We start from the raw sequence: 14,383 nt of genomic DNA on the forward strand, positions 1-14,383 counted from the left end.
TAAACCCCCCTCGGTCCGAGCACCATGGGCGGGGTAAAGCCCTACATGCAAGGTGCCATCCTACAATGCTACGCATATTTCCCTTTATTCCAGGCTTACGGCCAATTACTCCTGACATGTGTATGCCAGTTTTCCGTAACAATGATTGAACCTTACTGCATGCGAGAAGGTGACCACCGTGGCTACTTTCCACGTCGGCACTATGCGCGTCCGGCATACAGCATCTCAACTAGTGCAAAGATGCATAATTCCGGTCTAATGCACCTCGGGAGAGATCATCTGGCGAGCCAACGTTGCGGCCAGTTGGGAGTCCCACAGGCCTTCTCGGTGTGGCCAAGACTCCAGGACCGCCAGTGCGCGCTGGCGAACCGCTGCATCATCACATTTGGCGATGACGAAGAACAGAGGTGCTATAGTGCCTGTCTCCATTAGCAGTGTGGGACGGCGATGTGTACTTCGGGGGGCAATCTCCATCAACCTGCCCGTGATATTCTGCGCTTGATCGACGACATTGTGGAAGCGTCCCGTGGATATACTACGGATAGTGTCGCCGCACTTGATCAAGCATATATCCGTAGTCACTGAAAGTGCCGCATGATGCATACGTAGAATTGCAAGGGCCCTTCGTTCCCTTGCCGTGAGACATCTGCCACGAATGCTTGCCTTCTCAAAGCGATCCAGCGCCTCCGCAAACCCGGCAAGCTGTACCTGCTGTTTCCTCTGCTCCATAGATAATACACCATAGTTCGCAGAGATCTCAACTGCCGAGAAGGATTCACAGAGTGTGCCAAACATGCAAAATTGAATAAAGATGCGGTCGCGCACGATCCACGCGTCCTGGATAGTTTGGAAATCCATGATTGTCGGTGCGTGGCCGGCCTGGTCAGCAAACATTTCTAGAGCCAGCCCGTCGTGTAGCTTGGAGACTCCAAAATGTGCGCTCTGCTGATCCAGGTGCATTATGGCAGCGGCGAAAGATGGTTCAATCTGTCGCTCTAAGGCTAAAGAGGGATGTGTATGGTATAGGGAACTGTAATTAGGCCTTTGTGCCTCAGCGCCCAGTAGCTTGACCCCATTTTGAAGATGAACAATCGCTAGGTCATACCGCCCCCGCGTTAACTTGAAGACCACAAACAGTAGACAGCAAATCAAGGCCATATTCTTCACGCTCGGGTCATTGGAGTTCATGCGGGAGATCAGATGCGCGACTGCTCGGTTGTACTGGCCCAAGGCGAAGCGATGGTAGCGATTCGTCATATCCTCTGGCAGCACGGGTATTCCAGTCGTTTCTACTAGCTGCTACAAGACGCTCACTGTGACTACCGCGTGGCAGATGGCTGGCTCGGCAAGGCTCATTTGGAGCGTAAGCCGATCCCACATGTGGTGATCGAACCAGACGTTTATCATCGGGATAGTGGAGCATTGGAAATACGAGAAACATTGCCTCTCGTCGGATGTTCGATCTGGGAGCACCAAGCGTATTTGGTGGAGGTTGACAGTTGTGCCGCTGGCTGGCCTCTTCTGTAGCGGAAGTCGATCAAGATCGTAGCCGCCACATTGGCGCCCAGTTGATTCACACTTCAAGCACCTGCCCGGCGATTCGTCGCACTTGACATGCCGTATTCTATCCATGGGAGTTAGTGGCACGATCCGCGCTCGTCGGAGTTATTTACGAACCGGCATGTGCGGCATCCGGATCTTGACCTGGGAGCTCGGGCTATGCGTGTCCCCTTCGGCTCACTTGAATGAGGCAAGCCTCCCATTGCCGTGAAGATAACCAAGAATACTACTAGAGACTGCCGTAGCCTCACCCGGAGAGAATAGTTAAAGCCGAACAAGTTACAAGGGGGGTAGGAAACCACGTCAGCAAGTTGCAGGTATGAGGCAGTTAGTGCAGCGGCTATGTCAGCCATGTTGCATTAAATAACTAGTTATGGACTAGTTAGCCAACTAACTAGTTAGTAGTATTTTGCTCCGTAATGCTTGTTAAGCCACAGGGCTTGGCAACTCGATGTTAGTGTAGTGTAGTACTCCGTAACGAGAACTGATATTGCAGCCGTTTAAGAGCTGAAGTTTACCAGAAATAAGAGGATGCCAGCCCTTGTGACCTGGTTCTAAGGGGAAGGAGAATGTCTGGATAACCCCCATGCAATTAGGATCGCTGAGAGAGAGAGAGAGAGACTATCCAGGGGGATTCAGCGAGACTACCCCCGGCTTTAGGGATGAAATTGATCGGAAAAAATCTCATCCGATGCTCCATCCTCTTCTTCTTCTTCTCCACAGTCTGTTCTTTGCTTACTGGAGTCGGTGCAGGATCCCCCAGATTTCACCCACATCCGTCCACATTTCCCTCCACACAGATACCGAGTAGCCATGGCTATTGGTTTCCACGTGGGGGGCTTACAGACACTTTTCTTTCTCGTTTGTAAGACTTTGTCCTTTGCTTTCTTATACAAGAAATAGTAAATACAATCATTCTTCATATGGCAACTCTCTACGACATGGCGTCCAGCCAAGACCGGTTAAGATGTACAAGGCGTAGCCACGAAGCTTAGCAGTATGAGAAAGAATTCAATGTTCCTACAGCTGCACACCGGTGGACAGCCCGAATCAATTTATCAGCCCTCACTTGTCCACCCCCACGGGGGTAAATACCCGGGGACAACACGTCAGTGGGAAACTCTGGCTAAATTAGCACAGCGATCTTTACCGGAAATCGGAAAGCCTGCGGAGGTCAGAGAAGCAGTCGCAGAAGCTGCTCTGGCTCATGCATAAGACAAAAAGCCGTTATGAGCCGGAATCCCAGCACTTTTTCCCCCAAGGGGGCTTTTGATCGGCATCTACTACCACGGTCCCGACTGTTTCCTGTCTCAATTTCAACTCTATTATATACAGCAGCGACTCCCTCACAGCCCTTTCTATCTCCATAGGGCACGTTTTATCACCAAATACCCACGTCTTTCGCTCTATATTGCCGATATGGCGGGTGGTATGACCTCTCAGGGCATCTCCGCCAAGCGCGCAGAGCTTGCTGGAGGCAGAGTTGGATGGCGCGGGCTAGTCCATAGCAAAAAAACGTTCGGTATTGCGCTGTTTGCCTCGCTCGGTGGGTTGGTCTATGGATGTACGTACAGCCAAATCCCGAAACACTTGATGATGAGAAGACTCACGGCCTTCAGACAACCAGGGAATGTTCGCTCAAATTCTTACGATGCCGTCCTTCATCGATGCGGTATGCATGTCACGGATAGCTTTGCGTCTCCATAGTGCCCAACTGATATAATTTAGACGCAAGGATATGCCGAACACACGGGCACCGCTCAGGGTATGCTGACCTCTATTCTCGAGCTCGGTGCCTGGTTGGGAACACTGGCCAATGGATATTTGGCCGATGCACTGGGTCGCCGTGTGACTGTCGTTGTGGCCGTAGTTGTGTTCTGTGTGGGCGTCATTGTCCAGGCGTGCACGACAAACCCAGACTATGTTTATGCCGGTCGGTTTGTCACCGGTCTGGGAGTCGGTAACCTGAGTATGATTGTCCCCCTTTACAACGCCGAGCTGGTATGTTGCATATTACCCCGATTTGGATGATATATTCTTACCCGAGCAGGCTCCTCCCGAGATTCGAGGATCTCTGGTCGCTGTTCAGCAATTGGCCATTACCTTCGGCATCATGGTCAGTTTCTGGGTAAGTACCATACTCCCCTCTCGTCTCGAGGCCTCACTAATCTTGCTAGATCGGATATGGTACCAACTTCATCGGCGGTACGGGAGAAGGTCAGTCCATTGCGGCCTGGGAGATTCCGGTCTGTATCCAAATTCTGCCCGCGCTCGTCCTGGCGGTTGGCATGATGATGTTCATGCCTCAGTCACCGCGTCATCTCATGAATCAAGGTCGCGAAGAAGAGTGTTTACAGACCGTAGCTCGTCTGCGCGATGCTTCTGTTGATGATATGCTCGTGCGCATCGAATTCTTGGAGATGAAGGCGCTCCGTATGTTCGAGGATGAGACGGCGCGGAAGAAGTATCCGCAGTATCAGGATGGGTCATTCAAGAGCCGTTTCATGATTGGGCTGCATGACTACATGTCCCTCATCACGGATAAGTCGCTATTCAAGCGGACCTCCGTTGCGGTATGTGACTTGACACGGCTTCCTTGGACGACCGCTGACGATTGCAGTGCTTGATCATGGTCTTTCAACAGTGGAATGGTATCAATGCGTAAGTCGCCATGAATCAGATGATATATATACGTACTAATGCCTAGTAGGATCAACTATTATGCGTAAGTCCTCCATTGCGCCAGGTGGGCACGTCTAATCCTTCACAGCCCGCAGATATTTAAAGATCTTCAGCTCGGTGGTACCACGACCTCCTTGCTCGCCACCGGAGTAGCCGGGATCTTCGAGTTCGTTTTCACCATTCCTGCCGTTCTCTGGGTCGACAATATTGGTCGGAAGAAGATCCTCATTGCCGGTGGTATTGGTATGGCGGTGTGTCACTTTATCGTGGCTGGTATTATTGGGTCCTATCAACATACCTTCTCCCAGCACAAGGCTCCTGGATGGGTTGCTGTAGTATTTGTGTGGATTTTCATCATTAACTTTGCCTATTCATGGGGTGAGTCCAACCACGTCCGTGGCCCTTCAGCCTTGACTAACTGTCGTAGGTCCTGTTGCTTGGATCGTGGTTTCCGAGGTCTACCCCTTGAGCATGCGTGCCAAGGGTGTCAGTATCGGTGGCAGCAGCAACTGGGTACGTTCTTCCTTATCTATTCGATGGTTTATTACCATCATTCTAACCGTTTTGCTCTGTAGCTGAACAATTTCGCCGTCGGTCTCTCTACTTCGCCGTTTCTCAGTGCCTCAAACTACGGTACGTTCATCTTTTTTGGGTGTGTCACCACCATCGGTGTATTCTGGGTGTGGTTCCTGGTGCCCGAAACCAAAGGTCGCACCTTAGAGGAGATGGACGAGCTCTTTGGCTCCGGAGGCATGGCGGTGGAGGATGAGGCCCGGAAGCGACGGATTGAGCGTGAGATCGGGCTCTTGGCCCTCTTGGGTGAGGAACCAGAGCATCCAACTGATGAGAAGCTGGCCGAGAAGCCTACGCATGTTGATAATGTGTCGGAGTAGTGTTCTAAGGCTGAAGTGGTTTGGCTGCCATATTGCTCCCGGTGGTCAGGCTACATAGCATGTGCCAGGTCGTAGTAGCTGATGGGTATCGCTGAGGGCTACTTAGTGTTAGACTATTAATATATTTCCTCTTCTCATAACGATGTCGCTGTTTCCTAGCATAGATCAATTGTATTCCGTATGTCTAGCTCTTCTCCTATGTGGACAGCCTTAATGAATGTGCTGTGCATTAGGAATGTAGCGAACACCTTACATCAGCTCGCTGATGTTATGGCCACTGATCAGACCACAGCTGCATCGATATCGCAACCAAGGGGTGTGTACCAATCATACGTGACTCCACACCCCATATTCGGTCTGGGCCGTCATTCATGAGAGATTTCTCCGCATATTATCCTAAACCCGACATTCATTGTGCCGGCTAAATTCGTCTATTTAGCCTGAGATCCTGGCCACTGAATGCCGTAATGCCGTCATATAGGTGCCGGTAATTCCGAATAAGCCGGTAGCAGACACCACTGGCACATTATATCAGGGCTCTGAATACAATAAGCCCTTGTTCCTATGCACAGCGGATATGCACTGGTTGTTCTTTTCTGCCTTGGATTTTGCATCTGCTTGGCTTTTACTAATCATCCTCGTGGCCGACTCAGCCGTCGTTTCTTGGTCCGTGCACACTTGCTTCTTCGGCCTTCGGATGAGATACAATAGCATTGTTTAGCACTTAGCATACATGTTCAGATATATATTTCATTTGGAATCTAGATTTCCATTAAAGGATCCTGGATAATTATTTCACTTTCTATCCAAGACCGTTTGTGTGTTACGCTCACGACTGTCTTCAACTCAATGGCGTTTCTATATAATCGCACCAGCAACGATACTCTTTACACCCAAGTCAAGCAATACAAGGCTACCTAGTCGTTCCTGTGCTTTTTTCCCATGCTATAACCGCTACAAGCAGAACGCCCTCGCCTTTATTTAACCATCTTTTGTGAGATTTGACAGACGACCGTCCAGGACACGAGCGACCACAGGGATCACGGCTTTCATCAAGTCTTCGGAGCTTACCCGCTTGGAGACCAATCTCAAAAGCCCGTCAATTTGCCCTTCTTGATGTAAGCAACTGCGACAACTTGCAAAAGCCTTCATTGGGATGAGAGGACAAGGCCATGAGCCTCCCTATACAGTCTCGAGAGACCTTGAAATTCATTTCCTGCCCGGAATTGGACTTTTGCCATTCCACCACCTTATAGCGACTATTTTTGTAAACGTCCTCCAAGTGCAGAGTTGGGCAGAACAGAGAACTTGAGAGCTGGAAATGTCACCTTGGACACTGGCGCCCAGGGACCCGCTTTCATTTAACTCTTTGGCCCCAGAAAAGAAATTGGATAGAGCACGTCATGTGACACCCTGCGAGCTAGTTTCTCCTGGGTGGTCTGGACATCACTTCGCAGCCAACTAAGACTGGAGCCTAGAGCGAATTACTGCTGATGCCCGCCCAGGGTTACATACGAAGAATTCCAAGGATGAAGTAGCGCTATTTGTTCTCAATTCCACGAGCCTCGAAACATCTATTTTGGAGCAGAAGCCAAGGCACTAGGCGAGCACTGACCGTTGGGTTTCATTGCCCAGTTCAAACCTCGCCAATTAATGAGGAACCCACGAGCCCAAGGAGGCTTACGGCCGGAGTAAAAACCGTTAGTTTGATTGACTATCATTTCCCTGAAAGATCATGGGTTCGTCTGCCCTATCGTTAATTTCCGGCAAATGGAACTACTCCTTACTTAATTCTCGTCAGTCCCAGCTCCCCCAGATCTATATTCTGAGGTGAAGATACATTCCTTTTTCTTCTATCTGTCATTCGTTTGTACAATCCGAACATCAGTCGCTCGTTTGTGTCCAGTTGTTCCTCTATTACTCTCTTTTCCCCCCTCCTAGACTCCCTTTGTGTCAATCTATTCAGGGGCTTTATCAATTTTCGGGCCGATACCGCCAAGCCACCAAAGAAAATACCGTCAAGGAAGAACCAAAATGCGGTTTCTGCTCCCCTTTGCCATTGGGTTCACCCCCCTGGTGTCCGCCCTTAGCATCAACAAGCCGGGCGCCAACTCGACCTACGCCGCCGGATCTACCGTGACGGTCAACTGGACGACGGTGGATACGGATCCCACCGAAATCAGCCTCTACCTGTGGAACTTTGTTTCCTGGCCGCCCTCTTACGTTCCGCTGGCTCAGAATGTGCCCACCGCCGATCAGTCCTACGCGGTGCAGATCCCCTGCGACACCAACCCCGAATGGGGCTATCAGATCAGCGCCATCAACGGGACCAATGTATACATTATCTACGCGCAGGGTGACCGCTTCACGGTCTCAGATGCTGTGAATGGCACTAGCTGTGCCGACTCTGCTCCCCCACCACCAGCTTCCACCTGCGGTCCCACCAGCGCGGTGTCGACCGTTTATGTCACGGTGAGCCCTACTGGTTCCAGTTCTCGTCTGATTCATCATTCCTCCCACGGCCTTCATTCCAGCCACCACCTGCATTCCACCCACGCCCTCCCTGCTCCCTCCTCCATTGTCACTGCCTCTTCAAAATCCGTGAAGCCCGGAATTGTGCCTAAGACTATTGGTTGGTGCTCAGACTACTCCCACCCTGTGACCTTGGACAAGTTCCCACGCCCACCCCAGTACCGGCTGGCACCAACGACGCTGGACTCTCTACACCTCCGGCAGTCGTTACTGCTGCACCTAGTGAGGCCACTGGTCATGCAAAGATCGTGACCATCACTACTACGGTGTCCGTACCTGCTGCTCCGGGGGATGAACAATGCCTCTTCGTCTGAACATGGCTATGCTGTGTTAGAAATTGACCTTACTTCTTCGATACTATGTATTTAGTGTACCCATTTAGAAATCAACATACGGTTCCACCATATCGGAAACCGTAGCAAGAAAACTTCCCCCATGGTAATGGTACAAATACAAAGTACAAATCATCCTTGAGTCGCTAGCAAGGAAAGATCAGGAAACCTTATGCGGTTACTCGAGACGTAGCCCAGCCGTTACATAGTTGATTAAACCTTTGTAAGTGCTTGAGAATTTTCACTCTCTGAAGTCGACGAGAAGATCGGGATACAATCGAGAGACTAAAACCTTTGAAGGTTATTTTCCAGAAGTTCATCAAACAGCCCTCAGTCCTGTACTATCCGGTAATAACACAAATCTGATTTTCTCAATGTCTAGTCAATATTTCCTAGAACAAGATACTCGACCTTCTATTACAAAGTACGAAGTATTTGATGTTGCACCGAAATTAGGTTAACACAAAGAAAGCCTGTTGCCCGTAGCCGCGTCCCTCCCTCGCCCTATTGTATATTCGATACTCCACAAGAATAATAAGGCATGGCAATACTTATTATAGCTCAGTGTTAAATGATGAGGGTTATTTCTAAGGAGACCGTGTTAGGGTGGGCGGTTGCACTGTCTCATGCGAACAAGACCCAACCTTGGCCATATATTGAAATCTCGAGGTTAGCTATGCCTGCCACTACTAGCTCTAAGCATGTCCGCACCATCTTCACACATCGATACATGAATGCGGTTGAAACAATGGACAAGATTATTTGTATGCTTTGCCAATGTCTAGAAAAACCCTTGATCAAAGAACTCAGATAGAGTCTGCGCGGTGACCGTAGCACTCCGTGAGACCGTCATTATTCCACACCATGATGTCTTTGATTCCGGCGTTAGAACTCAACGATGATGCTATGTATAGAGAAACTTACCTAAGTCCAGGGTTGCCTTTTTGAAGGCACCCACTTGTGAAGTCCCACACACGCACTGTAAAGTATTTGGCGAATCTTTGAGGATTTGGCAACCAGTGCATCCGGGATTTCCATAGAAATGGCCGCTACACCACGTTAGTTGCAGTCGAATAACAAGGGGAAGATATACGTACTCGGCGTACGCTTCCATACCCCCATATGTATGGCGAATGCAGAAGTTCAGGTCCAGAGAACTTTTCATCTTTTCCCCGTTTGTCTTAGTACATTCTGCTTCCAAGTGGTTGCCACCCTTTCGAACGGTAATATTATCGCAGGTCTTCGAAAAATCGGCCTTGGCTTCTGTGCTGTCATCCTGACGGATAGCATGGGCGGAGGCTGAGGTTAGTAGAGCCAGGATGGCAATTGTCTGGGGTACTTGCATTTTTCTCGGCGCGTCGACAAACAGTGCTGGATAGAGGGAAGGGCTGCCTTCAGAGAGGTCTCAGAAGGTTCTCATTGGAGTTATATATGTCGGCGCTGCTCTCTATGTCCAGTCATTGGGCCGTTGCCCTGCCCCTTAATGGTCTTTGTTCTCATATCCTTCGTTCCGGGGCGCTACTTCTTTAGGGCGTGAAGGTTACATGTTGGTTCTTCACCTCGGTGCCAAGTCCTTGAAGCTCTTTATGTGACATCTTTCAGCGAATGAGAGTGATAGTGATAGAGTCAATGAAGGACAAAAGACCCAATATTAATTACGGGCTCTCGTTCACTAACCGACTAACGCCCGACTTTATCCAATGTCTGTGGAGGTCACGCGCATTCTTAATGAAAACAGACAGAATATGCCATCTTGGTGAAGTATCGTTAGGCATGTCAGCAAATTGTTTTGACGTTCAGTTGAACTTGAGGCAATGTTGAGTGCGGTGGCGTAGCGCAGGACGATGGATATGAATGCAAAACGTCTATAGACCGTCGGGCGTAAGAGCCTTACGCAGATAAAGAGCTGCACATGCTCCAACCCGATGCCTGAGGCAGAGGTCTCGTTGTCTATCCCACAGTCTACATTCTTAGAGCAACCTAGTGCCGTTGAGTTGAGTTACTCAGTTGGAACTTAATAGGCTTGGATCTGTTTTGTAGGCGAGTCTGTATTTGTACATACGTCGCTCTTTGATAGTCTACGCGACTAGAATTGGATGTGGTACTTTATATGATTCCGATTCCTGCCCTAACCCGTACCAGTAATATGATTGGCATGATGCCAATGGTCCAGTCCCATAAGAAGAGTGTAAATATCCTCACCGAGACACCCATGGGAACTTTGCGAAATTCGAAGACTCCGTAGCAGTTTATCATTCCCTCGCCGCTGAATAAGCGGATCCGGATGGTTTCTGGGTCTCCACAATGAATCGGTGCAGTAGTAGCCGTGCAAAATGAGTCTTGGAGGGCTGTAATTGCCTGCTGATTACAGTCGACGGGAAACGGGGTGACCGACTTCATAACTTCCATGCTGGACGCATGTTGATACGCTTGTGGCCCAGCTTGATATTGCATACGGTGTTTACACCGTGGTGAAATTGCGGTACCCGTTCAAATGAGTTAGCTTGCCAAGAGTAACATGAATTTTCTAATTAGATACACAAAGGCAGCTCATATTGGTGATAGCTGTTTTGACTCGAACTTCCAAACGCAACTTAACAGCTGACCAGTTGCTGCGGGTCGGTCACGAAGATACCATGTTGCATGGTTTAGACTCCGTACCTAAATTCTCGGACCTTCTTCTGGTAGTAGTATGACGCCAATAGCCCAGTGGCTCCAAGTGCCATAGGTATAGGTGACTTCGCCCGGGTCTTGATGGTCCTGGAGATTCCAGCGCCAAGCAGGACAAGACTGTTTCCCAAGGCAAGCTCGGTACCATAGTCCTTATTTTGTTTAATCAGATAGCCTGGACATGCGGTCAGCTTATCCGTTGCATATTGGTTTTTTCGCATGCAAGCTTTTTCATTACCACATACCTGAAAACGCATAGGAAATGCCTAGACCAACACCTGCGATCAAAGAAGGTGCTGAGCCCGTCCGCATATATCCAGCAACACCCCCTACAGGCACTGCGTTGCATCGTGGAAATCAGCAACTCATGACGCGGATTTCACGCGTCCATTGGATACTTACAAAGACCAGCGAGAGTAAAGGAAGGATGTTCAGCCATATTGTCAGGACCTTAATAACAGAGCACGAGATTGGATTCTTAACGACACAGGGCTGGATCGGCAAGGTTTGGTGAGCAAGGGAGAGCTCTGCTCTCTTAAGCGTGGGAAATCCTGGACCCACTCGATTGCGAATTGACTTGGCTAGTTTATGATCACGTAATCAGGACTAAGCACCCGGCGATCCCGATTTGCTGGGATTTGGTGCAAGATTTGTTTATCCTTCTTGTTGTCCTCTGAGTGCATCTCCAGATAGACTGGCCAGGTTAGGATAGGGATATCATGTATATTGCTTTTGTAGGCACCCAGCATTCAAACGACTCAGGTCCAAAGAATATACATTCAAGTATGTATCTGTAGCTTCAAACGTACTTTCGTATCCCATCTAATGTGTATATTTATGTACGTCATTCATTTACGATTTGAGTATACAAACTTGAAAATGATACTGGATAGATCTGAAATTCTATTACGCTGGTTCTACCTCTGATGTCGGAGATTTCCTACCTATACTCTGCCAAGACCTGATCCTTATTGAAAGATGTATTCGCAAGACAGAGCGCATCAAACCGAATGTGAACTTGGGTACAGTCTAAGAGTAACTACTCAAGGGGCTATCAATACCGTGGCAATGTATACAAGTCTAGACATGGCCTACTCTGGAAGAACGGTAGACGTATTTATCATACTCTTACCGGCGGTCTGCTACTATTTTTAAGTGATTTAAAACTCATAATTGCCCTGTTTATTTTTTGATCACAGCTTAAGATGTGGGGTTGAAGAAAACCAAGATTTACATCAGATCTCAAAAGAGCAGTTCGCAAAGCAGGTACTCAAAAAAGGTACAAAACGCGCGTTGGGATCCCTCCTCCATTGGCTTCCGGTGGAATCCAAACTACCCATTTGCAAAAGTCCACAACAGCTACCGAAGACCTAAAGGTTTTCAATGTCGTCGAGGTTTTCCACATCCACTCCATCATCTTCGCGAACCTCTGGGATGACCTGGCCCTCAATATCAGGGTCAACTTCGGAACCGTCAAAGTTATCGAATTCGTCAGGCTGGACATCAGCCACCTCATCGCGCTTCTCGAACTCAATCTCAGGGTCAAACTCGAGCTCATCGCGCTTTCCAAAGTGGCGGACAGCAGTATAGTAGACATCCGCAAGGCGACGGCACTCGACTCCCTTCCATGAGCTCCAGCCAGAGAATTGGCTGCAGTACTTGTAGAGATCCTTCTTGAAGTTGTCGTCGATACGCTTCTTCATGGCCTTTGTAAAGCGCTTCTGCTTCTTGGTGTTCCGGTACCCGAAGTCGTGTCTTTGGCAGCTGGGGATGAAGTTGTATCCATCCGGCTTGTCGGGCGACTTGGAGCAGTTGTCCGATGACCAGTTGCACTTGGAGGGGTTCTTGGCCTTGCGCGCCTTCTGGAAGGTCTTCATGGAGACCTTGAAGATGAGGTTATCAGTGGCCTTGGCCGAGCATGTCGTCGCGCGCGCTTGCAGAGCAGAGATGGGGTTGTCATTGACAGGGGTAGTGTAGGGCAAGGCAGACGAAACTGCCGCGAAGAGGCCCAAGGTAGCAACAAAGATGTTCTTCATGTTGATAAGTGACTAGCAGCCGTATGGAGTAGACAATGAATAGTGGATGTGATACTTGTAGGAGATGGTTGATGAGTCTGGAGAGAGCTACATGACGGGAGATGACCCATCCTTTATACTCGCAAATGGCCGTGATGACTGTCATGGGTTGTCGTTCTGGACGAGGCTTTTTCGTGCTCAGTAAACTGCATCTTGCTCCGCCCCCATTCTGCTGTATAGTTTGGCACATTCTCCGTGTCTGATTGTGGACCTGATGCATTTCATCCCCTCTCGCCAAGGAGCTATTTACCTTTTTTTTACGAGTTCTCAACACGAGTATCATTAAAGCTCTCGAGGTATGATTGGAAAAGAAGAGAAGATCTTTCACAATACGATAGAGGATTGCAGGATCTGCAGCACCTGAAGTGCACCGACCATACTATTGTCCCAATGTCAAATGAGCCTCGGATAAGCTTTAGTGGCCTATTGGCCCTGCAAAGTCCCTGGATCAAGGAAGAATCGTATCCAATAATAGTAAATTCCGGATAAAAGTTCAGGTACGAGCATGGCTAGTCAGCCAAGACTTTTTTGAAGAATCTTGGGTTACCTTCGTGGCTCGTAAAACCCCATCGTCGCGCAGCTGCAGTGCTTGTGTATGCCAAGAGGATCATCAAAGGTGGTAGACCCTGGATTCTAAAAATAGCACACAGAAGGCGATCATCGAAGGATCCCCCGCTGAAGAAACCTGTCTCATTCCTATTCTGCCGTACTCCTTCATGCCTTTTTCTCGTAGGATGCGATTACTGGCCACGCCTTTCTTTTGGGTTTTGGTTATTCATAATAATTGGTACGCCTCTGAATTCCCTCAGAGCAACACAGGCCACTTCACCATGCGAGATTTAGAAGTGTGACAGTTGACAAAAGTTGACAATTGACGCAATACGAGGTCAAGCTCTGCCAAGAGGAAATCCGAGATTGCTCTTCGTATAAGCTTCAATTTCGGTATCGGGCCGGCGTTTCTTCTACATAAGGTCAGAAGTCTCATTGATCATGCCCAATTCTCTTCGGTCCAGGTTACAAAGGCGGTTAATCAGTGGGAAGAGGTCCACTTAGACCGTGATATCTCTTGCCATCGACAGGTGGTACATGCAAGGCCTGTGACAGTGAAGCATTAGTTTCTCTGGGACGTATATTTCATGTGGGGTTGCTGGATGTACGGAGTCTAGCGCAGTATATATTCCCCATCTTACATTTAATGCCTATGACAGGCGAAAGAGAGCACCCATCTTGGGTGCCCTCAACACATAGTTACCTCGTATTTTCGTCCTTGCTGGAGGGCGCAGGGCAATTGTTCATGCGTCTCGCTGATTAAATCACCCTGTTTGATGCTTAGATCTGCTAAAGTATGTGTCTTCGACTATATTCTAGATGATATCAACTTCCCTAGGCTTTGATTTCATAAGTGTAGGTGCTACGCATGTGCTCTATTAGTCGAGTCTTGCACCTGTCCCCAATATAGCGCTACTGTGCATGAATGAGCTTGCCTCTTAGGTCTAGCAAATTCGACAATGACCACCAGCTACCTCCTACCTGAAACCTCCGAGCGTAGCAAGATAATTTGCCGTGGTGACATGTTGTTTTCGACTTGAAATAGCATACATGCCTGTAGCGATATGTCCAAAGAGAGCACAGGCTCATG

At 48.9% G+C, this 14,383-nt stretch overlaps 6 protein-coding genes across 6 annotated transcripts; 2 read left to right on the forward strand and 4 right to left on the reverse strand.

The window, feature by feature from the left end:
* Window positions 1–255: 255 nt before the first annotated feature.
* On the reverse strand, window positions 256–1,257 carry ABOM_002128 (uncharacterized protein; the record flags this gene model as incomplete). Its single annotated transcript, XM_022529258.1, has 1 exon — window positions 256–1,257. The coding sequence occupies one exon, from the start codon at window positions 1,255–1,257 to the stop codon at window positions 256–258; it is 1,002 nt and encodes a 333-aa protein (XP_022391922.1).
* Window positions 1,258–2,979: 1,722 nt separating this feature from the next.
* ABOM_002129 (putative MFS monosaccharide transporter) lies at window positions 2,980–5,135 on the forward strand (the record flags this gene model as incomplete). The annotated part of the gene is made up of 10 exons (XM_022529259.1): window positions 2,980–3,124; window positions 3,180–3,232; window positions 3,289–3,561; window positions 3,611–3,688; window positions 3,738–4,133; window positions 4,181–4,221; window positions 4,268–4,285; window positions 4,331–4,620; window positions 4,670–4,755; window positions 4,818–5,135. 10 exons carry the CDS (start codon window positions 2,980–2,982, stop codon window positions 5,133–5,135), a joined length of 1,698 nt encoding a protein of 565 aa, XP_022391923.1.
* Window positions 5,136–7,169: 2,034 nt separating this feature from the next.
* Window positions 7,170–7,919, forward strand: ABOM_002130 (GPI anchored serine-threonine rich family protein; the record flags this gene model as incomplete). The annotated part of the gene is made up of 1 exon (XM_022529260.1): window positions 7,170–7,919. One exon carries the CDS (start codon window positions 7,170–7,172, stop codon window positions 7,917–7,919), a length of 750 nt encoding a protein of 249 aa, XP_022391995.1.
* An 886-nt stretch (window positions 7,920–8,805) lies between these two features.
* On the reverse strand, window positions 8,806–9,344 carry ABOM_002131 (CVNH domain-containing protein; the record flags this gene model as incomplete). The annotated part of the gene is made up of 3 exons (XM_022529261.1): window positions 8,806–8,870; window positions 8,924–9,048; window positions 9,097–9,344. 3 exons carry the CDS (start codon window positions 9,342–9,344, stop codon window positions 8,806–8,808), a joined length of 438 nt encoding a protein of 145 aa, XP_022391994.1.
* A 1,303-nt stretch (window positions 9,345–10,647) lies between these two features.
* ABOM_002132 (TMEM14 family protein) lies at window positions 10,648–11,108 on the reverse strand (the record flags this gene model as incomplete). Its single annotated transcript, XM_022529262.1, has 3 exons — window positions 10,648–10,844; window positions 10,915–11,007; window positions 11,072–11,108. The coding sequence occupies 3 exons, from the start codon at window positions 11,106–11,108 to the stop codon at window positions 10,648–10,650; spliced, it is 327 nt and encodes a 108-aa protein (XP_022391997.1).
* Window positions 11,109–12,039: 931 nt separating this feature from the next.
* Window positions 12,040–12,705, reverse strand: ABOM_002133 (phospholipase; the record flags this gene model as incomplete). The annotated part of the gene is made up of 1 exon (XM_022529263.1): window positions 12,040–12,705. The coding sequence occupies one exon, from the start codon at window positions 12,703–12,705 to the stop codon at window positions 12,040–12,042; it is 666 nt and encodes a 221-aa protein (XP_022391996.1).
* Window positions 12,706–14,383: the final 1,678 nt, after the last annotated feature.

This window comes from Aspergillus bombycis (genome assembly GCF_001792695.1).
Source record: "Aspergillus bombycis strain NRRL26010 chromosome Unknown contig00017, whole genome shotgun sequence".
In the NCBI taxonomy this organism is placed as follows: domain Eukaryota; kingdom Fungi; phylum Ascomycota; class Eurotiomycetes; order Eurotiales; family Aspergillaceae; genus Aspergillus; species Aspergillus bombycis.